Source organism: Eumetopias jubatus, unplaced genomic scaffold (assembly GCF_037043125.1).
Source record: "Eumetopias jubatus isolate StellerSeaLion01/CBP00866 unplaced genomic scaffold, mEumJub1_p1.0 scaffold_4, whole genome shotgun sequence".
Classification (NCBI taxonomy): domain Eukaryota; kingdom Metazoa; phylum Chordata; class Mammalia; order Carnivora; family Otariidae; genus Eumetopias; species Eumetopias jubatus.
Window position 1 is genome coordinate 31,844,429 of NW_028274810.1, and position 25,883 is coordinate 31,870,311.

Below are 25,883 nucleotides of genomic sequence, written 5' to 3' on the forward strand. Positions count from 1 at the left end.
GAGACCGTAAACAGACCCCCGGGGCGGCCACCCTGCCTCCCGCCCGCCGCGGCGACCAGCCAAAGGCTCTGCTTACCGTCCTCGAAGTCCATGGCGGAGGCTCGGGGCTCACAGGCTCGGCGGCGCTGGGCTGAGCTGTGGCCGGCGGCGAACACCCGGGACCCGCGATTCCACACCACCAGTCCGCGCGACCGAAAGCGGCGCTACCGGCCCGGGAGCCGCAGGCCACAGTGAGGCTGAGGGGCGGGGCCGGCCGGCGCTGCCAGCCGGCGCAACGCGGCCTGCGATTGGTTAGCGCTGGCTGGTGGGCGGGCCCTCGGGTGGGGGCGGGAAGCAGGTCCGCTGTCACGCTCCGGGGTGCTGACCCTCTTGGAGCCGCAGAGGAGGAAGGAAGGTGGAAAAAGGAGCGCCAAAGACTGACTAGGGTCACGGGAAAGCGAACTGGGTGTTCGGGAAATTCTGGGTGAGGCCCGCCATGTTTGATCCTGGCAAGAGCGGAAAGGATCGGGTGGGAATACCTTCCTCCTGCCCAAACTAATAAACCACGTGCCGACCTTTTGCTTCTTATTGGCTGGTTACGACTGTACAGAAAATGTTAAAAGTACTTATGGACTGTTTTGCTGTGGAGACGCAGAAGTCCCGGACGATTTTTACAACTGTGTGAGCCGAGGAGAACAGATTGCTGAATAGGAAATAATCATGGGAATGATCCAAGACAAGCTATTACTAATTTCTGAATTTTAAGGTGCAAAATAAAGGGGCTGTAAAAGTTCAAAGACAGAGAAGATCTGTGGCAGAAGTCGTCCAGAACTTGAAAAATGACCGTACGCAAACCCCCACACATATTGGTACTGTATTCTTGCCACTTGGGAAGTAGTATTGGGGAAGTGGGCAAAATTATTCACCCCACAGGGCAATATGGAAAAAGACAATTGTTCGTTCTGACCCTGCCGCAGCTTAACTCCAGGTTATTGTTATTATTATTATTTTAGTAGAGCAAATAGTGTCAACAATGGGTTGATCACAGGATAGGAAACCATGAATCAAAACCATTTTCTCTTTTCTGGGGTCCGCTCAGTTGCTGGAACCAAGTTCCAAGACGGCAGCCTGTGGAGATAGGACTAGAGGAAAAATTCACGGATACACCATGTGTATTACCGTAGCCCCAAACCCTGACAGGGCATTGTTTCTTCCTCATCGCCTTCCTTCTCCACCCCTATTGATTCACCCGGTTCTCCACTCTTGTTTTCTTCTTCCTTTTTTCCCCCCTTCCTATACATGTTTTCTATTCACCTGAGCTGAACATGTTGAAAACTGAACTCATGATTTCCCTCCTCAAACCTGCTCATCCTTATTCTTTCATCTCTTTTAGTGGTGTCATGAGCAACCACCCACTAATCCTAGCTGGAAGCCTGCACGATTCATCTAGTCAAGACACAGGCTTCTCCTCCCTCCCCTGTCCACACTGAAGTCTTTCATCGGCTTATTACCTCTTAAAACATCTTAAACTTGTTCCCTTTTCTCCATTCCCACTGCACTACCTGCGGTACCTGCACTACTCTCATTCTCTCTCTCCTACACTATTGCTGTGGCTTCCTAAATAATTTCTCTGCCCTTTGGCCTTGACCTTCTCAGGCTTCTCAGGGCTGCAGTGTTCTAAACACGAATCTGAACATGTCATCACGGGTCTCTCTTATGGATTGGGTCAGGGCAAAGCTCCGTAACCTAGAGCATGTGCAGCAGGATCTGGCCACTGCCTAACCTGCCATCTTCCTCCATTTCTCCCTCCTCTCCCATGCTCTCTCCCTTTTGGTGAGCAGTTTTAAGTCCCCAAACATCCCTCCGCTTCTTCATGCCACTGAACTTTTACTTACACTGTTCTGTCTGTTTCTTAAACCACCCAAGTGAATCCTAGTCATTCTCAAAACATAGCTCAGGATTTACTTCCTTAAGAAACACTCCCACATCCCATCCCCGCACCCTAGGCCAGTACTTCTCAAATATTAATGTGCATATGATTCACCTAGCAATCTCGTTAAAGCCCAGATTCACATTCAGTCAGTCTGGGTTGGAGAGAGAGAGTCTGCATTTCCCACAGGTTTTTCCAGGACATGCTGCTGCAGCTGGTCAAACCATACTTGCAGTAGCAAGGCCCTGAGCTAACCTCTGTTAGAGCACTATCTCCCTTGCACTAAATACTCTGTTTGGCTTTTATGTCCACCCATATTGAAAGCCCTTTGAGATTAGAACCAAGTCTTCTTTGTATCCTAAGTGCTGAGCACATACGTTTACCAAATCAAACTGAGCTCTCTTGACGTTTTTAACTTTTTTTTTTCTTGGCATCCTGGCAAAGGAATAGTTTGTAACCTGTGGTAGTCAGGTCTTGTCATGAGTTAAGGAAATAAATAATTGGGTCACTATTTGTATTTCTGTATTATGTGCATGTGTGCGCACATGCATGCGTACACACACACACACACACACACACACACACTTCTTTCTCTGCTGAAAGAGAAAACTACCAGTCAAGGTAGTTTTCTCCTAACTCCAGAAGAAATCTGGCCTCAGCACAAATGCATGGAGAGCCAGAATACACAGATATCTTCTTCCTTCCTTCCTCTTTCCCAAATAGGAAGTTTCTGACAGAGGTGGCAATACCTCAGTTACCCCACAAGACCTGAGACACCTTGCAATACCTGACAGTCCATCAAGTCATCCCTTAATTCCTGTATCAAACAAATATTGATTGAGCACCAGCTATGTGCCAAACATCATTTTCTTCCTTCATTGTTATCTCTTTCCTATTCCCCAGAAACTAGCCATGCTCCTGGGCCTGTTCCCACTTGCTTAGGCTTAGATTTTTATCCTGAGGGGCCAGTGTTTTGTACAAAGTCTCAGGCCATTCCATCCTCCATTCATTTCGCAATAGGCAGCAGGTTAGTCAACGCCACACCAGCAAAGCCTATTGGAAAAGAGAGGAGAACAATGGCTTTCTAAGTGCAGAGGTTAAAAGGATATATGGGCTGAGGCCAAGAGAAGCCTGCAGGGAGAAGGAGGAAATGGGGGGGCTATACCTAAGACCCGATCCTGAGAGAGCTGTCAGAGAAGCCCCATCATCCCCTTCCCCAGAACCTGAGAAGAGCTGGATGAGTGGACCCCGTGAAGAACCAGGGCCCCCTCTTCCTCATCTCCTAAGCCCCCACCTACACACCTCCCACTCCAACAACATGGGACCATCTGCTGCTCCCCAGACAAGCCATGCATTTTTACGAGCCCCTGCTCACCTTGTTCTCTCTGCTTCTATTGCATTCCCTCTCCTCCTTTGCCATTCTTCAAGGTTCAATAATCATGTGGCCTCTTTTTAAACCTCTCCCTAAGCTCTCAGAAGACCCTTCCCTCTGTGTCACCTTAATAGCGGTTAGCACAGGCGGATTCTTGTTGTAGTGAGTTAGTTAGTTATAGCCTTGTCTAGCTCTTTGTTCAGACTCTTTGGAGACCTTCTTTGTACCCCATTTATGTGGCCTGTAGGTAGCACATTGGCACTGTGTATTAAAGAGGGGGAACAAAATCACCACTGAAGAAAAGACCTAATGAGACTGAAACTAAATGTCCAGGGCTTCATCTGGAAAAAACCACAGCATCCTATGATTATTTTGGAGAGTAAGTGACAGGAGGGTTACAAAGGGGAGTCCTAATTTCACAGTGCTTGCCTAATTTGCTGCAAATAACTCTTTGTTCCTCCCCATGTTCTTTAGGGAATTCATAAATACTTAGGGAGGTCAAGAACTAAAAATGACTATCATAAAGCAAAGCAGCCAAACTTAACATAAACAAAGTAATTCCTACCGCGGACTCTGAGGACTTACCAAAGGAGAGCTGGTTACAAAACCATAACAATAGAAAGCTGCTGAAAACAGTTGGTGTTGACAGCACTGAACGGTTGTGTTTTATGCATAGGAGAAGATGTCTGTCTCTGACTTTAATATGCAACTTCAAAAAGATGCAGGTGTCTCTCAAAGCTAAAATGAATAGCAATTAAAATAATAATTAACTTTTAGGGGCACCTGGGTGGCTCAGTCGTTAAGTGTCTGCCTTCGGCTCGGGTCATGATCCCAGGGTCCTGGGATGGAGCCCTGCACTGGGCTCCCTGCTCCGCAGGAAGCCTGCTTCTCCCTCTCCCACTCCCCCTGCTTGTGTTCCCTCTCTCGCTGTGTCTCTCTCTGTCAAATAAATAAATAAAATCTTTAAAATAAAATAATAATTAAATTCTAGTAAGTCCTATATATTAATAAATGGTCCAAAGCACTTTACATGTATTAACTCATTTTATCTGCCTAAGAGGACTATGATGTAGGCAGTACTGTTGCCCCCACTTTACCGATAAGGAAACTGAGGCCCAGAAAGTCAAAGTTACTTGCCCAAGGTCACACCACTGAAAAAGAGAGTAGAGCCAAGATTCAAACCCAAGCAGCCTGGCTCCAGAGCCCACAATGCATCTCAATCATGCTCTGCTGAGCAGCTATTGTGTGCTAAGTATTTTGATGGATGTTTTTACATGCCTTAGTTCTCCTCCTTACAATGAGCTAGGCTATATCCTTTCCAAATGAGGGAAATTAAAGAGAAAAATTAAGTTACCTGTCTAAGACTGCACAATGAACAATTGTTGGTTCCATATTTGTGACAAATATTATATAGTCATGCTTAGGTCTGTTGCCGTATGGAGCCAACCTTGTAGACTCAATGTCATCATCAAGGTGCTCAGGTTAAAAAAGAGAGATTTGCCAGTCTACAGATCATCTTGCATAATCGTACATAATGTAGAGAGAGCAAGGTGCTCTCTTTATGTATGTAGCAAGGAAGTGATCATGAATACTTTAGAGATAGCCCCACTTTGTCCTGTGCTTCAGGCCTTCCTCAGATTAGAAGAACTCAGTTAGTTTCATATGCATTTCCTCCCCCAAAAAGCAAAGTAAAATTCCAAATGCAAAAGTGCTTTCAAAATGTATGGGATGACTGGGTGGCTCGGTCAGTTAAGTGATGCACTCTTGATTTCGGCTCAGGTCTGATCTCAGGGTCATGAGATCCAGCCCCATGTTGGGCTCCACTCTGGGTATGGAGCCTGCTTACGATTCTCTCCCTCCCTCTTCCTCTGCTCTTTCCCCCACCTCTCTCTTTTCCGCCCTCTATTAAAAAAAAAAAAAAAACCCTGCAAAATGTAAGAGTTACCTTCCTTCGTTAGGTATGTATTATATAAAGTATACATTCTAGAAAATGATGTTTATTCCTTTCTAGGGGCTCAATTAAACCTCTGAATTATTGTCACTCATTTTATCTTCTTAATGTGTTTAGTCCACCATAAATTTCAATTTTCTAAATAAATTGAGAACAAGCTATGACATCTGTCAACCCCACTGATTGCCAGAATTGATTTGGTAGATCTGCCCTGCTAGGAAGGTGTCCCCTTTCTTCCTGGCTCTGCTACACGTGTCTCTGCATGCTTAATTGAAGAGGATGATTTTCCTAGAGAGAGGAGAACAAGCATCTACATGGAATCAAGTTCTCCCGCTGGACGGTCCAGGACTCAGTAAGTAGGTTATCCCACCTGGCTGTGACACTCCCACTAGCTAATGAGCCACTTGAAGGTGAAGATCTCATCTTTGCGTCCCCAGCCTGGTAGCACCGTACCTGGCACATGGTAGACTCTAAAATGTTGCTGGATGAATAAGAAAGAAACAGACCCACAGTCAGCTCCTGTATTTAAATAGCTTCAATTCTATATTAGGGAAACAGATGTAAATAAAAATACAAACAACAAGGACAAACAAAATTCAGACATGTACACATGCAATCTAACCACCTTCTTTAGGGTCCATACCAATACCTATAGTTTACAAACAGAAAGAGGGCACAGTCCCAGGATAACCAGTAGAGGGCACCACACACCAAATATAGTCAAGGTTTGACTACAGAAATGGAGCATGTCTTTCAATCTAGTTCCTGCTGGTCTGAAGTGTTCTAAAGGGACATGGGGTAGAGAATATACATGGGGACCTCTTGTCTGAAAGTACCTGAATTTCTATTTTGGGTCAATTGTGGATATAAATTTCCCTGTTTGCCTCATTTCAGTAGATTTTGTTTTTAGAGATGATCTTTTGAATCACAGAACAGTGGAAAATCCTTATTATAATGGTAAACTTGAGAAACAAGATACAAAATTGTTTATGGAATCTGATAACAGCGATGCCAGTAATTTTTTTAAAAGACAAAACATAAAGATAAAATGGAAAGAAAAATTGTGAAACATCAACAGTGATTCTTTTTGTGATAACTTTTTATATACTCAGAGGCATACATACTTACTCTTCTATATTCCCCAAATTTCTTTAGCACTTTTTTTTAAAGATTTGTTTATTTATTTGGGTGAGGAGGGGCAGAGGGAGAGGGAGAAAGAGAGACTTCTAAGCAGACTGCACTGAGCACAGAGCCCAATGCAGGGCTTGATCTCACGACCCTGAGATCACAACCTGAGCCAAAACCAAGAGTCGGACACTTACCAACTGAGTCACCCAGGCACCCCTTTAGCATTTTTATAATGTAAAATATGTATTTGATACAAAACAAGATGTAACATCTATTAACAATAGTTCTGCTTAGCCAAATGTTGTATTTCATTTTCTTTGTAGATATAAATATTGTTGGGGATAAGGGAAGGCGCTTTGATTGGCCATTTAAGTCAGTGGTTTTCTCAAGCCTGGCTCTACTCTAGAATTATCCAGGGCACTATTAATAAGTGCCAGTATTTAGGCTTCACTTTGGAGATTCTTATTTAAAGATAAACCTAAAACTATTACCACTTTTGATTTTCAAGACACTTACAAGAGATGCTATTGGGATAAGTTCACTTCTGATTCAGTAACTTGTGCTTATTGAGATGTCAAGTTTAAAAAAGGAACTTTAGAGATTGAGTAACCACGCATTAACCAATCAATCCCTGTGTGGGAAACGGTGTAACAACTACAGCTGAAATGGGGCCGGTAGAGACACTTGTACATCTTACAGCTCTAAAACCTGGCTTGGTTCCGGTATTCCCTGCAACTACCCTGCAGCCCTTGGGAGGTAATTAACTAATGACAGTAAAGGGCTTTTAAACTGAAACATGTTGTATAAATGCTAAACACAGTAAACACACAGAGGATTTCCACTGACTGCCAATACTTTTCAACAAGAAACAGTTGATGCATCTTTCAGCCAATTTCCCTTTCGCAACTGAAATCTTCCTAATCCTTATTTCAAGGGAAACAAAAGGAGTTTTGTTTTTTGTTTTGTTTTCTTTTGTTTTGTTTGTAATGCTTTTCCTACAAATCAAAGACCTAAGATTACCCTCTTACTTTCTCAGAAGTAACGTTCCTGCCTCAACAAAACACCTCGTGGTAGCGTGGTTTGTGTGAATGGCTGGTTGGTTTGGATCACCGAAGATGGGTTAGCAAAAGGGGTCATATTAGGTGGTCTACTATGAGTCCTGGCACCACCCTACACATCATCTCTGGTTTTAAAGCAAACAATTTGTGCACATGGTAGCAAATGCAATAGTATAAAAGAACTTCCAATGAAAAGCAACAGTCTTTCCTCTTCTCCTTGCTTAACTCCAGTCCCCTCTACAGGTGAAAACTCTGGTTTCATCCAGGGTGAGATCATTTGGTGTTTCCTTCCACTGCACTCTATTATCTCTCTTCTTAGATTACCAACTTTAGTGAATATCAGTTGATTCCACAGTTTGAAAATAAGCATGTATCTCATACTATCCTTCTCTTCCAAATTTCAATAGCAATGATAGCTTTTTATTTCCTCTATTAGAACTAAACTTTTATGTTTTCAAATAAGGACTCTAATTTCTATTTCTTTTAATAGAGTATCTGTGCGTTTCCTCTTCTATAAAATGAAGGTATTGCCCCCCTTCCCATTGCTCCACTTTTCCTCTGCCTTTCATTGTTGTCCACACCACTTTACCACCAACAAAGTTGCCAATATTTACATTCTGTACTGCAACCAAAAAATATTCTTTTCTAGTTTGACTGCAGGTTGACTTTAAAAGTTAAAAGCCTTGGGGCGCCTGGATGGCTCAGTCGGTTAAGTGTCTGACTTCAGCTCAGGTCATGATCCCAGGGTCCTGGGATCGAGCCCCACGTCAGGCTCCCTGCTCAGCGGGGAGCCTGCTTCTCCCTCTGCCTGCCGCTCCCACTGCTTGTGCTCTCTCTCTCTCTCTCTCTCTGACAAATAAATAAATAAAACCTTAAAAAAAAAGAAGAAGAAGTTAAAAAGCCTATATACTTTCTTCCAAAGAGTACAGTGTGAATGGGGGAGCGGGTAACTTTACATTGGAGATACCTGGCAAACACTACCTCAGCCAGGTTATCAAGGTCAGTAAGAGTGATAAGTCGATAAGTCATGTTGATAGTATGTACCCTTGGTTTGATGTGACAAAAATGGCTGATCTTTGTGGTGTTCCCTGCAAAACCCATAACCCTAATCTAATCATAAGGAAAACATTAGACAAATCCCCAGTGAGGGACATTCTACAAAACACCTGACCAGTACTCCTCAAGCCTATCAAGGTCATCAGAAACAAGGAGAGCCTGAAAAACTGTTATGGTCAAGTGGAGTCTAGGGAGACAGGATGACTAAATGTAATTGGAATAGAAGACATTAGGAAAAAAGTAAAGAAATCTAATAAAACATGAACTTTAGTTAATGATAATGTATCAACATTCATTCATTATAACACATGGATAATACATAAGATGCTAATAATAGGGGAACTCTCTACTATCTTTACATTTTTCTGTAAATCTAAAACTGTTTTAAAAAATATATTTATTAAAATACAAAATGGAAACAAGCCAATATGCTGCATATATTTTATGATCGATATGAACATTGTTTAATATTAATATGCTAGGATGACATTTTCCATGAACCCAGTGTTATAACCCCTGGGTCTCTCAAATTAGGCTATTTCTAGCATCAAGGTCAAATGGATTGCCTTTTCTTCCACTCTGTTAACTGCTTATATTCATGCCTGGATGTAGTTTGCTTCATGTGTGGCCTATGACTTCATTGTTCAGAATCTGCTTTTTCTCAAGTTTCTAATTGCCATTTTATCTCGTATATTCTAGCCTGTGGTACTTTCTGCCTAATCCAACCATAATCTTCCCCTTTTACCTTTCTTTCAGACTTTTTTTTTTTTAATCTCCACTCCATTGGCTTCTATCCTTTCCCCTCACACACTTTTTTTTGTACTTGTTTATTTTTAATCCAGGGGAATCTTAGCAGGGAGGTAAGTGCACATAGCCTCACTCTCCTGACTTGAAAGAGAAGCTTACTTCACCTTTCGTATAGTTTCATCCACAGTCCTGATGAAGAGTGAACTACCTGGGATCAGGCTTAAAGAAAGGAAAGTAGCTTCTTCTCCAAGAAAACACCAAATGGATGACATCTGGTGCTGGGGGAGGGCCCTGGAGGGGCTGGGGAACCTGGAATGGGTGGCAGCAGCATCCCGGCTGAGGTCTCCACCATAGTGGGGGGGCCCTGGCAGGGCCGAGGCTGGGACTGCAGAGCTGGCAGAGGCAAGACTGAGGACAAGGAGTGGATCCCTGTCACCAAGCGGGGCCACCTGCTCAAGGACATGAAGATCAAGTCCCTGGAGGAGATCCGTCTCCTCTTCTTCCCCATCAAGGAATCTGAGGTCACTGACTTTTTTCCTGGGGGCATCCCTTGAGGACGAGGTTTTGAAGAGGATGCCTGTGCAAAAGCAGCCCTGTGCTGGCCAGCAGACCGGGTTCAAGACATTTGTTGCCACTGGAGATCACAATGGATACCTCAGGGTGTTAGTGCTCCAGGCAGGTAGCCACTGCCATCCGTGGGGCCATCCTCCTGGCCAAGCTTTCCATCATCCCCGTGCAGCGAGGCTACTGGGGGAATAAGGTTGGCAAGCACCACACTGTCCCAACCAAGGTGACCCGCTGCTGTGGCTCTGTGCTGGTGCGCCTCATCCCTGCCCCCAGGGGGGTTGCCTCAGAACCTGTGACCAAGGAGCTTCTGATGATGGCCAGTAGTGGCCAGTGCTACACCTAGGCCAGGGGCTGAACTGCCACCCTGGGAAACTTTGCCAAGGCCACTTTTGATGCCATTTCCAAGACCTACAGCTATCTTACCCCTGACCTCTGGAAAGAGACTGTTCACCAAGTCTCCCTATCAGGAATTCACTGACCATCTTGTGCAGAGGACCCTGGCTCCAGCTGTGGCCGCCACAGTTTTATGCAAGAAAAATAAAGTGGGGCGCCTGGGTGGCTCAGTCGGTTAAGCATCTGCCTTTGGCTCAGGTCACGATCCCAGGGTCCTGGGATGGAGTCCTGCACCAGGCTCCCAGCTCAGCGGGGAATCTGTTTCTCCCTCTACCCCTCCCCCCTGCTTGTGATCTCTCACTCTCTCTCTCAAATAAATAAAATCTTGAAAGAAAAAGAATGTGAATTAAATCCTGTTAAAAAGAAACAAAGGAGGCAAGGAAGGAAGGAAAGCATATGGAGTCATACTCTGGCCAATATGTAGTCCTTAAGGAGAAAGAAGTAATGCATCTGATCAATCGGTGGCCTTCTGCCACCAGATATTTCTAGAAGCACATTATTCTGACCAACTAGTCTCATAACTATTTTTAAAGAATGCTATGAATGTAGGAAAGAGAGTTGTTTTAAAAGGAAGGTGCCTGGATATTTTTCAACAGACCCGTACGAAAAACACACACCACTTTGCATTGTCTTGGATGAAGCAAGTGCAAAGCTGTACCAGAGAATTACAAAAGACAGTCCCGGTTGTCGGGTCTTAAAAGGCATTCAAAGACCATCTAGCTCTAATCCCAACCTTTGACTTTGCAGATGAGGACAAGGGGGTACTTCTCCAAGGTCACTTAACTGACAAGCGAAGCAGTAAGACTAGAAAATGGGTAAGGTTAATCCAAGGAGCTTTCTGACCCACACCTCGTGCTGAGTGTTGAATCGCTGTTTTCCACTCACTTCTCTACAATTTCCTCCCTCCACTCCCTCTCCTACTCCAAACCTGCCTGGGAGAGGTAGGTTAGGCTCTAGTTATTTTGACAAAATATGTGCCCTGGCCCTAGAAATGAATGATGCTCTTACAGAAGGTAGTAGATGTCCTATTTACATAGGACACCATTCTCCCCAAAGTCGTTTTACGACCTAAGTATTCCCACTGATACAAATTATTAAGGGAAGAAAGGTCATAATTTTGTGATTTCAGTTCAGTAATTAATGTAAAACAAAGGAATTTTTTTTTCCAAACCGCTTAATTTCTTTGTTGTTTTTTGCTTCAGGAAACTGAAGAGGAGAAAGAAAAATGTTTACTTGACTTTATTTAATTTTTAAAGCACAAAGTAACGAGGAAGAGGTCCTACTGCATGTCCTATAATTGTCTTCTGCAACTCTACTCAGACATTTTCCCGCGGGACAACCATTAGAATACCTGTGGAGGATGTAGCTGCAGACCTAGTAACAAAGCCATATTCAGTCGTCAGTGCTCATGGTGCTAATGTGCCATACCACCCTTCCGAACCCCATGCTGAAAATGCATCACCCCTTCCTAGAAGTCAGCTCTGTGAGGTACGGAGATCTCATGTCTGCATGGTTCCACTAATTCTCATTATTTTTTCTGAAAACGCAGAAGGACAGCTGTGACTCAGCAAAATTCCTTATTTATGAGGGATAGCCTTTGTCTCCCTTAGCAACTTCTCTCCAGCCTTCCAGATTCTTGTCCTTTGAGCTATACCTTGCCAGAGAGTTAGAAGGTTCAATACCAGAATCTTCTAATTTTTTACCTAAGAACATTGGCAAGTGTGAGTTTAAAAATGAAGTCTCCTCATTGGAAAAATTCATTTTGAGGTTGAAATGAAATAGTCAAAACTCTCAAAAAGTTTCACCCTCAAAACCAACAAATGCCTAAATAAGGATGTTGAGACAGCCCTAGAAAAGCTATTTAAAAATAAAAATATATGGTTGACATGTAATAGCTGGGTATTATAGGCCTACTAATAGCATCAAATGTGCTATTAATAGGGATTAAATATTGGTGTTAAAATATATTGGGGGACATGTTGGGAAATCAGAATACAGATTGGGTAGTAAATAATCTTAGAGTACAACAATTTAGTTACATTGCTACATTGTGATCGACACATAATACATCTCTTCTAATGCACCAAAGAAAACTCACAGAATGAGTAAAGGGTGGGTGGTAGTTAAAGCATATAGGCACAGGGGCACCTGGGTGGTACAGTCCATTAAGCATCTGACTCTTGGTTTCAGCTCAGCTCCTGATCTCAGGGTTGTGGGATCAAGCCCCAAGTCAGTCTCCATGCTCAGTGTGGAGTCTGCTTAAGACTTTCTCTCCCACTGCCCTTCTCGCCATCTCTAAAATAAATAAATAAGTCTTTTTTTTTTAAAAAAAAATAAAGCATATAGGCACATATATAGCTGGAGTTTAGATCCTAGCTCTCCATTCAGTTCAGTGAACTTGAAAAGTTTCTTTATCTATAAAGGGGAAACAACAATGGTGACCAATTCACAGAGTCATTGTTGTAAGAACTAAATGAAAGAATCCATTTAGCACATGGTGCCTGATAGTAGTAAGTACTCCATATATGCTTTCATTATAACTCTTGACAGACTTTTATAGATCACTCATTTAGGGAAAAGGTATTCTGGTATAAATGGTCAGCAGAAATCTGACGTATTCTTTTTTCTCTACATTTCCCAATTAAGTTTCTTTAAAAGGGGAAAAGGGTTTAAGATGACTTTCAGAGTCACTGCATGAGGACACATAAATATAGCAAATTCTGTCATCCAAGGCAATAAGAAAAAGGAGTGCTTTGTTTAATCCAATACTCTAATGAAACACACAGTTGACAATTTCCAAGGAATTGAAATATTGTAGGCACTTGGTACAAAAACTGCACTAACCACTGTTTAATCTCATTCTTTTTTGTGGGGTTTTTTTTGACATTTCAAAAAATAATTCATGGACTTTATTAAAATTTAAATATTTTGCTCTTTGGAAAATACCATTAAGAAAAGAAAAAGGCAAGCCACAGATCGGGAGAAAATATTTGCAATGAACACATCTGACAAAGGAGTTGTGTCTAGAATATCAAGAACTCTTATAATGCAGTAATAAGAAGACAACCTGATTTTTTAAATGTGGGGAACATATTTCAAAAGGTGCCTCCTAAAATAAGATATACAATGGCCAAAAGCTTATGAAAAGATGCTCCACACCATGTATCACCAGGAAAATAGAAATTAAAGTGATAATGATGTACTATTGTGCATCCAATACAATGGCTCTACTTAGAAAGACCAATGAGTCAAATATTGAGAAAAATGTAGAGTAGCTAGAACTTGGCCACACTGCTGGTACGAATGGAAAATGGTACAAACAACTTCAGAAAACAGTTTGGTGGTTGCTTATAAAGTTCATACCCAAGAGAAATAAAAATATATGTCTACACGAAGACTTCTACACAAATGTTCATGGCAACTCTATTCATAACAGCCCCCAATTGGAAAGAATCCACATTTTCATCAGCAGTTGAATAGCTAAACAAATTGTGGTATACCCTTAAAATGGAATAGGACTCAGCAACACACAGAAACAAACTACTGATGCAGGCAACTCTGTGGATGAATTTCAAAAACATTATGTGATGTGGAAGAAGCCAGACTCAAAAAAGTACATACTATCTAATTCCACTTGCATGAAATTATAGAAAATGTAACCTAGTCTACAGTAGCAGAAAGCAGAACAACAGTTGCCTGGGGCCAGTAGGTTGGTGAACCGGAAAGGGATATGAGGAAATTGTGGAAGTGATGGAAACACTGTATACCTTAGCAGTGGTATCAGTTACATGAGGGGATACTTTTGTCAAAATCCATGGAACTGTACACTTTCAATGAGTTCAGTTTTTTTTTTTATTAAACTGTATTTCAATTAAGTTAATTTTAAACAGAAGTACAAATACAGTTTATCTTTAAAAAATGGTCAGAGGGGCACCGGGGTGGTGAAGTTGGCTAAGCCTCTGACTCCTGGTTTCGGCTCAGGTCGTGATCTCAGCGCCATGAAATCGGGCCTGCGTCAGGCTCTATGCTCAGCATTGAGTCTGCTTGAGATTCTCTCTCCCTCTCTCTCTGCCCATCCTGCTTGCTCTCTCTCTCTCTCTCTCTCTAAAATAAACAAACCTTTAAAAAAATAATCAGAGCATTGCTAAAATGACATTGCAGAATTAGTTATAATAGCAAAGAATAGGAAGCAACCTAAGTATTCATTAACAGATATGTAGTAAAATCAGTTATGATGATGGGGTGCCTGGGTGGCTCTGTCAGTTTAGCGTCCGACTCTTGATTTCAGTTCAGGTCATGATCTCAGGGTCGTGAGATCAAGCACCACATCAGATTCCACACTGGGCGTGGAGACTGCTTGATTCCCCTTCCGCCCCCCTCTAAAAAAATTGAAGTAGTTCTATATGTTTAATATAGTTGTTTATGACATATAAACTAAGAAGGTAGGTTACTCAACAGTATGCATAATAGGATCTCACTTGCATAAATATATTCTATATACATGTATATATTTATAAGCATGACAATTTCCAAGGGACCTATACTAGTCTACTGAGTGTTTACCTGGGGGATTAACCATGGGGGTGAGACATTTACAAAGGGGATTTCCACTTTCCCGTTTTTCAATGTTGAATCTTTACAATAAGCCAGTTTTACATGCATAATCAGCAGAAACAGTAATGTTACTTCCCTCCGGAAAAATAAAAGACAGCTGGAGATGGTCAGGAACCTTCCAGGCATCATTAGAACACCAATCATTTTGTGCTCTCCAAGTGGGGAAATGCTGAGTAATGGGGATTTCTAACTAGATACCAATAAGCACGGATATACTGTATGTTGGGAAGGAAAACATTCCGTTCCATTCTTCCACCAACCAGCTAAAGAAAGTGTGTCATTGAATTTGTGGAAGGGAAAATATGATTATCGAACATGGCAAGGTGGGAAGTTTCCATCCTCATGACTTGACCTCTCTTTCCAAGAGAATCAGTCAACATCTGCTAGTCTGGGCAACAAACTGAGAGCATCTGCCTCGCCACCCCTTACGACGATACTCTCTGAGGGTAAAACTGATAAAGATCAGAGCACTACAGCACAGCTTCCTTTGCAGATCCTTGGAATCTTCTTGAGGAAATGAAAATTTTGACAACCCTAAATGCTCAGACGAAACATCCAAGATTCCCTTTACATAACGGGCAACGTCAGGGCAAGCCCAAGAAATACGTCTCAGTGCAGCTTTGTTCTCAGAAGCGACTTTCAAAATACTGTCGTCTACCTGTGTCTTCTCAACTCTGCAATTAAATATTCACTTACTGCTTCCCATGGTTCCCCAAGTCTAGACACTATAATTATCATGACAATTTCTCCAATGTCCTAATTAACAGAGAACAGGAAGCCCTGGGAGAAGAAAACAAGGACCCCAGGACTTCGATTCAGCAGTCAGATCTGCCAATGCCAATGAGGGAATTAGCCAAGTATAGAGGAGAATGATTCATCTCTTCCCTCACTTCCCTATCTCCCCTTGTTTGCCCTTCCTGTATGCTTCTCAAAGGAACATATCCAAACTTAGCTTCTACTTCTCCTGCTCCCCTGTTTAACCTTCCTGCCCCATGAGGCCCTGTACAGGCCCACCTCAGAGGGCAGAATTAAGTAGATAGCCTGCTATACCAAGACATTCCAGCTTGCAGTGTGTTTTGGAAAGCTTTGTTTTTATAAATAAATTTTGAATTTTTCCCATATACTTCGGTACATTTTTATGTGACAGCCTGAATGTGAGCAACCTGAGCCTACTCGAACAGGGCCTAAATTTCCAGTCCAGGACAGGAGGTCTGCTAAAGAAGCATCTTGGTAAGCGGTTCTCCTTACCTTCCCTCCTGTGCTTTAAGGAGAGATCCAGTGAGCTCAGCAAGTAAACCCACTGGACTTGGCAGGACCACGCCCTCATTCAGCTACCTCTGCAGTGAGTCAGGGAGTTCCGGGGGGCCCAGATGCAGCTCTGGCCAGGGTTAGGGCCACTTTTCATACAAAGGGCTTGATACTTACTGGCATCTACAGGATGTTTGCTCATGAGCCAAAATTCCCCAGTTCTGTGGGCTGAACCTCCCAGCCCTTCTGGGGAACTCACACCCAATATCATATGACTTCTGTCTATTCACTGTCACCTCTCTCTTTTCAGCTTTGATATTTTAATTTCCTGTTTACTTTATTCCTGGTATTTAAAGAAATTTGGAGAGGTTAGTGGCAAAAAAGGGACCATCAGGAGGTGCCTGGCCAGCTCAATTGGTGGAATGTGCGACTCTTGTGGGTTGGAGCCCCACGTTGGGTGTAGAAATGACTTAAAAATAAAATATTCCTTAAAAAGGGAGGGGGACCTTCAGTAAAGGGGAAGAAAGGCTCTGAAGAAATAGAAGAGGGTTCTTTAGGGGTACATGAGTGGCTCAGTTTGTTAAGTGTCTGCTTTCAGCTCAGGTCATGATCCAGGAGTCCTGCGATCAAGCCCCACGATGAGCTCCCTGCTCCGCGGGGAGCCCGCTTCTCCCTCTCCCCTTGCTCCCCTTGCTTGTGCTCTCTCTCTTTCTCAAGTAAATAAATTTTTAAAAAAATCTTAAAAAAAGAGGGTTCTCTATTCTCTGTCAATCATTTTATACACACACACACACACAGACACACACACAGACACACACACACACAGACACACACACACAGACACACACACACAGACACACACAGACACACACACAGACACAGACACACACAGACACACACACAGACACAGACACACACACACAGACACACACAGACACACAGACACACAGACACACACACACCCCAAGCATCCAGAGCCTTGTGAAACCCTGAGGACCAGGACTGTGGCTAGCTACCCCCGGACACCCCTTAACTCAGGGTAGCGGGGCATTCCTGCCCACTCCTGCCCCGCACTCCCCACTCCTTACACGCTTCCCGTCACTGTTCTCTTTATAGATGAACCATTAGCCTTTCTGAGAAGCCAAAATGGGTCACAATGGCTTGAGGTTGTCTCTTTCTGATAATAATGTCATGAGTGTAATATTTAACAATTTACCCAGCCATTTCACCTATACGCTATCCCGCTCAAGCTTCACCACAATCCTGTGAAATAGGTTTCATTTTTATCCCCTATTTACAGAAAAGGAAATCTGAGTGCAAATCTGGTCCAGCGAAGTGGGCATGAGATGGCACTGGGACTTGGTCTAGATGCAAGTCCCAGAGACCGTGTTATCTGACACTTGCTTCTAGCATACACTGCCCTGCCCACAGCCCCCTGGATCAGGGAAGTCAGATTAGGCTGACGTCTGTGCATCAGTGATCACTGAGGGGGATAGAGGTGGGCACCTGGCCTGGGGCCACCTGTCCATCAGCAGGCTAATGGCTCATGAAGCTGCCTTGGGCCAAGAGCACTACCCAAAGGGACAATGTGATTAAGCAAAGTCATTTGGACTAGCTCTTTCTGGCATTTGGATTGAAGAATTGGCCCATTAATACACACAGAGAAAGAGAGCAGACATATCTTAGAAGAAAGGCAGAGAGATCACAAGAGGGAGAAAACCCACAGCATGGGAGCGACAAACAGAACAACCAGTCCCTCGCGCCGCCTGGACCCGCTGATCAGCTTTCTGGCTCCAGTTTTCTATCCGTGATAGATTCTCTTTCCTAGATAGGCTCAGTATTTCTCTGCTCCTTAAAACCAAGGGAGACTTTTCACTTTCCACCTTATAGTGTTCCTTGCCCACTCTCCTAAAGCAGTGGCCCCTGTTAGGTCCCCCAAAGGAGGAGGAGGGGTGGGACAAATAGGTCTCTCAAATCCCACTGTGACAGGTGGATGTTCTTATTTCCAGACCCTCTGCTGCTCTCCTTTCCCTCTGCCCACAGGCAATGATCTGGCCAAGTCAATAAACACAGTTCACTGCAATCTCTCTAGTTCAACTGGTGAGGCAGACAACACACAGCACACACCACTGAATCCAGGTGGCTAGTCTTGTTCTTTGAAGATCGACTTCACAAAGATCGAAACTTCTGAATCAGAGAAAGTAATCTATGATAAGGTAAACATGTAGTTTTGATTTACGACTCTGAGGCTGTGTTCCAAGGGGAAAGATTCTTATAAACAAAAGGGCAAATTTTTTTCAGTAAGAAAATACTTTTGAAATTATACTGCAGAGCAATGGGATTGCCTTAGAAAATCTGTCTTGTAAATACCTCCCTGTAACTAAAAGATGTAATATTTGGAGGAAGGGAGATGTCTGGAGGAATTTTCTACCTCAAGGAAAGACTTCCCTTGGGAGAATATATTTCCACTCATCTAGATCTTACAAAAGGGAAGATAATCTGATACACTACCCGAAACTAGTCTTTGTACTCTTGCTTTTTTTCTCTCTCTCTTCAAGTTTTCCTTTTCTATTTTTTCTTCAGCGAAAACTTTTTTTAAAGTTAATGTGCATCATTTTTATTGTGTTTAGACTTTAGGGAGGAGCCACTCCCTGACTACTTTGTACCCGTTTTAACACGAAGCACTAGAATATAAGTGCCCCAGGGGTTTAAATCAGGGCACTTCAAGCTGGCTCTGCAGTCCGGAGTACAATTGTCTAAACGAATATGATTCAGCTTGCATTTGTGGTAAGACCTAGAACTTCCCAACCAGGTATACCCTGACATGAACCGATAGTAGAGAACATCTACAATCTTTCAAAACTAAGGTAGAAATGTTCAAGCCCCTATTTTTGGTTACCGGAGATAGGGCAATGGATAAATCAGGGATGTGTCTAGTAGCAAATAAGAACAACAGCGGGGCGTGGTGGGGTCACCTAAAACATCGAAGAATGAAAGATTCAGTAGCCTTTCAAACAGTTAAGTCAGGGCATAAGCAAGGCCGACAGAAGCCATGAGAGAAGCAGGCCCTTTCTTTACATTCAACATCCTTAGCAAGTCGCCTTCCTCTCCGTGATCACAAGATGGCTACTGCACTTCCAGTTCGCACGTTTAGATTCAAGGCAAGAAGAAGAAAACAGGCATGAATGAGGACAAAGGAAAAAACAAGTGCCAGGTGAATCTGTCCTTTTAAAAAAAGTTCTTCCCCCTAGGGTGCCTGGGTGGCTCAGTCGGTGAAGCATCTGACTCTTGCTCTTAGCTTAGGTCGTGATCTCAGCTCAGGTCTCGATCTCAGGATCGGGAGTTCAAGTCCCGCATTCGGCTCCACACTGGGCGAGGAGCCAACTTAAAAAAAAAAAAAAATTCTTCCCTTGGGGCGCCTGGCTGGCTCAGCCAGGGGAGCGTGCATGTGACTCTTGATCTTCGGGTTGTAAGTTCAAGGCCCATGTTGGGAAGATTACTTAAAAATAAAATCTTTTAAAAAAGAAAAAATAATAAAAAATAATTAAAAAGTTCTTCCCAAAACTTACCCAGTAATTTCTGTTTATTGGCCAGAACTGGGGGCCACATGACCGAACATTCCAGCAAGAGAATCTGGTTAAATAAATATGTTGTTTTCTGGCTTGTATAGCAGAGGGCACTAGGAAAAAGGCTTTCTGTAAGCCAATCCCCAGTGTCTGCCACAGAAGGAATAGTAGAGGAAAGGAAGGGCCCTAAAGTCACCCACTGAGATGGGAATTTCCTAGGCTTACCCCTTAAGGTCAATGTCCCTTTCAAGACAAGACTTTGAAAATAGTTCTCTGGTTAGTGCCCAGTGTTCTATCTGAACACCTCGTGTATGACCAGGCAGAGAAAAAAGGCCTACTCAGAAAGTCTATGGGGAGAAAGGTACTATCTGAGCTGGAGATCGTATGACTGAAGAAAGTTTTGCACAACTCTGCTTGGCCAACTGCTACCTGATTCTTCAATTTCCAGCAAGTTTAGCAATTCCTCCGGAAGGCCTACCTTGATTTCTTAGACCAAATGATACACTTTGCTAAATGCCCCCAGATAACCTTGAAGTCATCGCTCATAACACCTCTCTCTCTCCTTTGTAAGGCTTGTTTGATGTCTTCTTTCCCCACTAGCTATGGAAATTCTAAGAGGAGAGAATCCATATCTGTCATGTTCATTGATACTTCCCAAGCATTTAGCACATCTAGCATATGATAGATATTCGGTAAATTTTTATTGCATGGAATTAAACTGATCTGGCTCTCCTAATAATATGTTGTGCTCCTCTGTAAGTTATCACATTTATAATGATATAGTTATTTGTGTGATTATTTAAGTAAACTCAACCCCTAACATGGGGCTCAAACTCACAACCCTGAGATCAAGAGTCACATTCTCTACCGACTGAGCCAGCCAGCTACCCCATGTGATTATTTGTTTAAAATCTGTTTGCCCACTAATCTATTAGCCCTGCGAGAACAAGGAGTAAGTCAGTTTGATTCACTGATGTATCTCCAGCATCTTTCATATTGCCTGGTATATAGGTATGGGTATATTTGTTCCATAAATACTTGTTGAATGAATGAATGAATGATTACTTTAGTTAAGATATGCAACCTCCCTGACCCTCAGTTTCCTAATCTGTAGCAATAACTCCTCATAAGTTACCATGATGATTAAGTATCCGGCATGTATAGAACCCAAAAATATTAATTCCTTTCCTCCCCGTTGTGAACCCATCGCCTGAATCTCCAGGGTTTGCCACAAGGATGAATAAAGAATAGGGAATTCAAGGAACTTATCTGGGATTTGGCCCCAGGAAATTTAATCTGCAAAAGGTCTGTGATGGGAGGAAGAGAGGGTGAAAGTCTGCTAGGGCTGCCTACCACAGATTGCGTGTCTTAGAGAGATTTGTTTCCTTATAGGTCTATTGGCTAGAAGTCCCAGAACAAGGTGTCAGCAGCACCGCTTTCTGCTAAGGTCTCTCTCCTTGCTTGTAGCTGGCTACCTTCTCTCTGTGCCTTCACGTGGTCTTTCTCTGTGCGTGTCTGTGTCCTAACCTCCTCTTCTTATAAGGACACCTGTCCTATTGGATTAAGGTCCATCCCAATAACATCATCCTACTTTAATTACCAGTTCGAGGACCCTCTCTACAAATACAGTCACCTTCTGAGGTGCTGGGGGTTAGGGCTTCAGCATACGAACTCAGGGAGGACACAGTTCAGCCCACAACAGGGAGCAATGGAAAATCTGCTTCTACTCTTCTCTCAATTCTAAAAATATCTCATACACAATCCTCCGGCGGAGGTAAATAAGTTTTAAAATGCAGGAAACCTTAACCTTAACATAAATTGCGTCACGGAGCACAATGCTTTCTGTGTTCCATCAGTGACACAGGTGGGAGAGGAGGTACAAGAATGAGAAATAAGTAATTTCGCTCACAAGTCGCTACTGGGAAGGGCAGAGGTACGTAGGCCAAGGGATAATGATAAATACAATTTATGAGACATGTACTATGTGTCATGCTAAGAATGAGTGACATTAGTTCTTTTCTTCTATTTATTCCTAAAATTAACTCAGTGAGCAGATATATTATCATTACCCTCATTTTACAGTGAAGGGAGTGTAAACACAGAATCATTAGGTCAGAGCAGGGGTCTGAATCAAAGCTGGTCACACTGCTTCCGTCTGGGGACAGTTTTCAACATGAAGACATAGAGAGCGCAAGAACAGGAGTGTCAAAAAGAAGTAGGAGGGCAGCAAAAACAAAATTGTCCTGCTCTATGATTTTGCAAGAATAAAAATTATAATTGTGTGCATTCATTTGGACATGTGGGCTGGAGGCTGCCATACTAGGAATAGAGATGTCAAATGTCCTGGGATTTACTCTCCCACCCCCAACACACCAGCCCAGTTTCGGAGGTGCGACTCTTATCTATGCAGGGAGGGCTGGACTCAGCCCTGGGTGTTCCCCATTCTGGACAGCCTGTGGAGACAGATCCTGTACTTAAACTCCTCCATGACTCAGGGCTTTCTCTAGGGCATGGTTCTCCACCCCACCAGACCTAATACTCCTTTCTTACAACAAATCTTTTCTGTATCGTTCCAATTTTAGTATATGTGCTGCTGAAGCGAGCACAACAAATCTTTTGTAACCCTTCCTTTGCTCTCATGGAGTTAAATTCTTAGATAATATAACCTACCCACACACAATTTCAGGAAAAAAATAATAATAACACTATCTAGGGTGACCAACAGTTCTGGTTTACTTGGGACTGGGGAACTTTCTGGGACACTGGATTTTTGGCACTAACTCTTGATTATAATATAGAAGCGATATAAAGTAATTAAAAATAAATTAACATGCATTAGAAGCCTTTGCTCGGGCCATGTTTGGGGGGGCCATTAGAATACCCATCGAATAGTTATTTGCTTACACTTACTTATAACGAATGAGTTAAGAAATAAGAGAATGCTTTTTATGCATCTTTGCTAACAGAGAAGTTGGATTTTCATTCTTAGAAAGGCTTAATTTTAATTTAATTGCAAAGTATCAGATCTCCTATGTTACCTATTTGCACGTTACAGTTACAAATGCAGCCTGATACAGTTGTGTCATTCTGGTGACTCAAATCCCATGAGTAGCATTGCGGTGGGTATTGCGATTTTCTGAAATGGTGAGCATTTCTTGATAAAGTTCAAAATAAATTAAGTAGGATCTTCCCTTCGTTTAGTTGGTGATTGAATTCCCAAATGCTTCTCCCACACCAACCAATTCTTCAACACCACCTGGTTATCCTGTACTTCCATTCCATTCCGACACTGAGTGAAGTTAGCACAGACCTCACAGGTGAAGGGCTCAGTCCCACAACATCCCTCCCCTCCTGGAGATGCTAATCACAGGTAGTACGTCCCCAGGTTATCCATTCTTCTGTCTGAGTTGGCTCCAAATCAGAGTTTCACCAGGAACCCCTCCTTGGATTAATTTTCCAGAACAGCTCACAGAACTCAGAGAAACACTTCCTTATGTTTACTAGTTTATTATGTAATTAAGGGCATGATAAAGGGTATCAATGAACAGCCAGATGAAGAGATGGGAAGGGGTGTGGAGCTTCCATGTGCTCTTAGGACAGACCACTCTACACAGCACCTCCATGTGTTCACCAACCTGGAAGCTCTCTGAACGCTGTACTTGGGGGGATATTTACGTACACTTCAGCACGTAAGCATGAGCAATCATTAACTCATCCTCTAGGCCCTCTCCCCTTCCCAGAAGACAGAGAATGTAGCTAAAAGTCCCAAGCTTCTAATCATGTGTGACCAGCCCCCATCCTAAAGCTATCCAGGAATCCACCAAGAGTCACCCCATTAGAACAAAAGGCACTCCTATCACCTAAGAAATCCCAAGGAATTTGGGAGTTCTGTGTGAGAAACCAAGGTCAAAGACCAAATATTAGAACAAAAGATGTTCCTAGTGCTTTCACCACTTAGGAAATTACAAGGGTTTTACGAGCTGTGTGCAAGGAATAAGGGACTGAGACATATATATAATAAATATATATATATTTCTATTATTTTACATTTCATTTGTGTGTGTAAAATGGAATTAGAACCTAGGTTTGAAGTTTATAAACAGGTTTTTCACGTACGTCAACCTTGAGCTGGTGTTATATTTGAGAATGCTGTGTGATGAGGGACAATTCTTTGTTGCGTGGGACATCCCACTTATTGAAACATGTCTCTCCTCCCTGGTCCCCACCTACTAAATTCTAGTAGAGCTCATTCATAAAGTTCCAAATTGCCACAATTGAGACTCACTTCTCTAGGATGCCATCATAGAGGTGAGGGAACCCCAAGTGCTAACAGAACGAATGATCTACCTGGAGATCATAGCTACCTTGTGGGGATTGTAATTAATTAAAATGAGATACTATATAGACGTGCATAGCACAATGCCTGGTCCATAGTAACCACTCAGTGAGTGGTAATTATCCCAAATTTATCTTCTTTCTTTCTTTTCTTTTCTTTTCTTTTTTTTTTTGTGTGTGCATTAGCTTTCTCTTTTTTAAAGATTTTATTTATGTATTTGACAGAGAGAGACACAGCGAGAGAGGGAACACAAGCAGAGGGAGTGGGAGAGGGAGAAGCAGGCTCCCCACTGAGCAGGGAGCCCGATGCGGGGCTCGATCCCAGGACCCTGGGATCATAACGTGAGCCGAAGGCAGATGCTCAACGACTGAGCCACCCAGGCACCCCAACTTTATCTTATTTCATAAACAACCCAAACCTACTCCAGTCTGAGAGCCTTAGAATTTCTACTCCCTCTGCCTGGAATGCTCTTTCCCAGTCTGGCTCCTAATCATTTACATCTTAACTCAGAAGGTCCCTTATCAGAGAACCTTTCATAGCCACCTAACCTAAAGTAATAAATTTACATCCCTTCTCATAGCCTATCACATGACCTTGTTTATTTCACTCACAGCCATGGTCATGGTCTGAAATTACCAGGTTCACTTGTCCACTTGTTTATTGACTCTTTCTTCCCAGGGGCCTTGTCTGTCTCACTCACTGGTCTGTCACCAGCCTCTAGAGGAGGGCCAGGCACAGAGTAAGGCCCCCAGTAAACACTGACGGAGTGACTACTGTGATTCTTAAACCAACATAGATGTGGCTTCAACTTAAAACTCATCTAGTTGAATAGATCTGAGAACTAGAAGGCCGCTTGTGAGCTCTTCCAGCCTAACCTCTGGCATTTCCCCTTGCTACAGGTAAGGCAGGGGAAGGAGAACCCTTCATAGCATGGACAAGTTAAGACCTGACCACAACAAATCAATCACCAGGCAGCTGAGGATAAGAGGTGGGGTAAATTAACTGCTCACATACTTAGCCTCAAATACCCAGGAACATTATGTCTTTTCATTCCCCAGAGGGATCTGAGCCACTAATTTACAAAGAAGTGAAATAGGAGTAGAGCTGGAGCCAAGGGCTAAGAAGGTGGTTACCTTCTTAGTCCATGGCGGTGCAAAGAAGTGTTAAAAGGACTGCCAGGAAAATGCAGAGTCCAGAAATGCCCATCTGGAGGACCAGTCAACTACACAAACCTGCGTTAAAGCCAGAAACTATGGAGACCTTGTTTGTCTACCATAGACTTTGAGAAGCCCCTTAAGAACTCAAATTTATGAATAAATACATACGGGGCCCTTTCTATACAGAAATCAAAGGATGGAAATTAAACGACCATTTCCAGCTGATCTTGTTCCTGGATTTTTCTCTGAGGAGATTGGAGGGACCAGTTTTTTCATGATGATTGGATCACTGGATCTTTGCAGACTCTGGGTTACCAAAGGGCTACTGCTTGAGAGAAAAGTCCAATCAAACAGGCCGCAGAGTGTCTTAATCCTCTCCAACTTTGTTTTTTCCCCCCATAAGGATTTAGATGCAGAGAATATCATTGTGGGAATAGGCACTGGAAAGAGCAAGAAGTTTGGTGTCAGGTGGACACAGGTTTGAGATCCACCCACCAATGATTATTAACAAAGACCTTAGGGGCGCCTGGGTGGCTCAGTCCGTCAAGCTTCTGCCTTCAGCTCAGGTCATGATCCCAGGGTCCTGGGATGGAGTCCTGCCTCGGGCTCTCTGCTCAGCGGGGGCCCAGCTTCTCCCTCTGCCTGCTGCTCCCCCTGCTTGTGCTCTCTCTCTCTCTATGTCAAATAAATAAATAAAATCTTAAAAAAAACACACAACAAAACAAAGACCTTACGTAATTTACATAACTTGCCTGCACTTCAGTTTCCCCCCTTTTAAAAT

At 43.0% G+C, this 25,883-nt stretch overlaps 1 protein-coding gene and 1 pseudogene across 2 annotated transcripts in view; one reads left to right on the plus strand and one right to left on the minus strand.

Annotated features, from left to right (window-relative positions):
• ZNF326 (zinc finger protein 326) overlaps positions 1-217 on the minus strand; it is a 35,054-nt gene extending 34,837 nt beyond the window's left edge. For both annotated transcript variants that reach the window (XM_028087671.1, XM_028087670.1), the window contains exon 1: positions 77-217. In XM_028087671.1, coding sequence (XP_027943472.1) covers positions 77-92 — 16 coding nt within the window. In that variant the 5' untranslated portion in view covers positions 93-217. The remainder of the gene's footprint in view (positions 1-76) is intronic.
• LOC114196867 (small ribosomal subunit protein uS5-like) lies at positions 91-25,586 on the plus strand (annotated as a pseudogene).
• Positions 25,587-25,883: the final 297 nt, after the last annotated feature.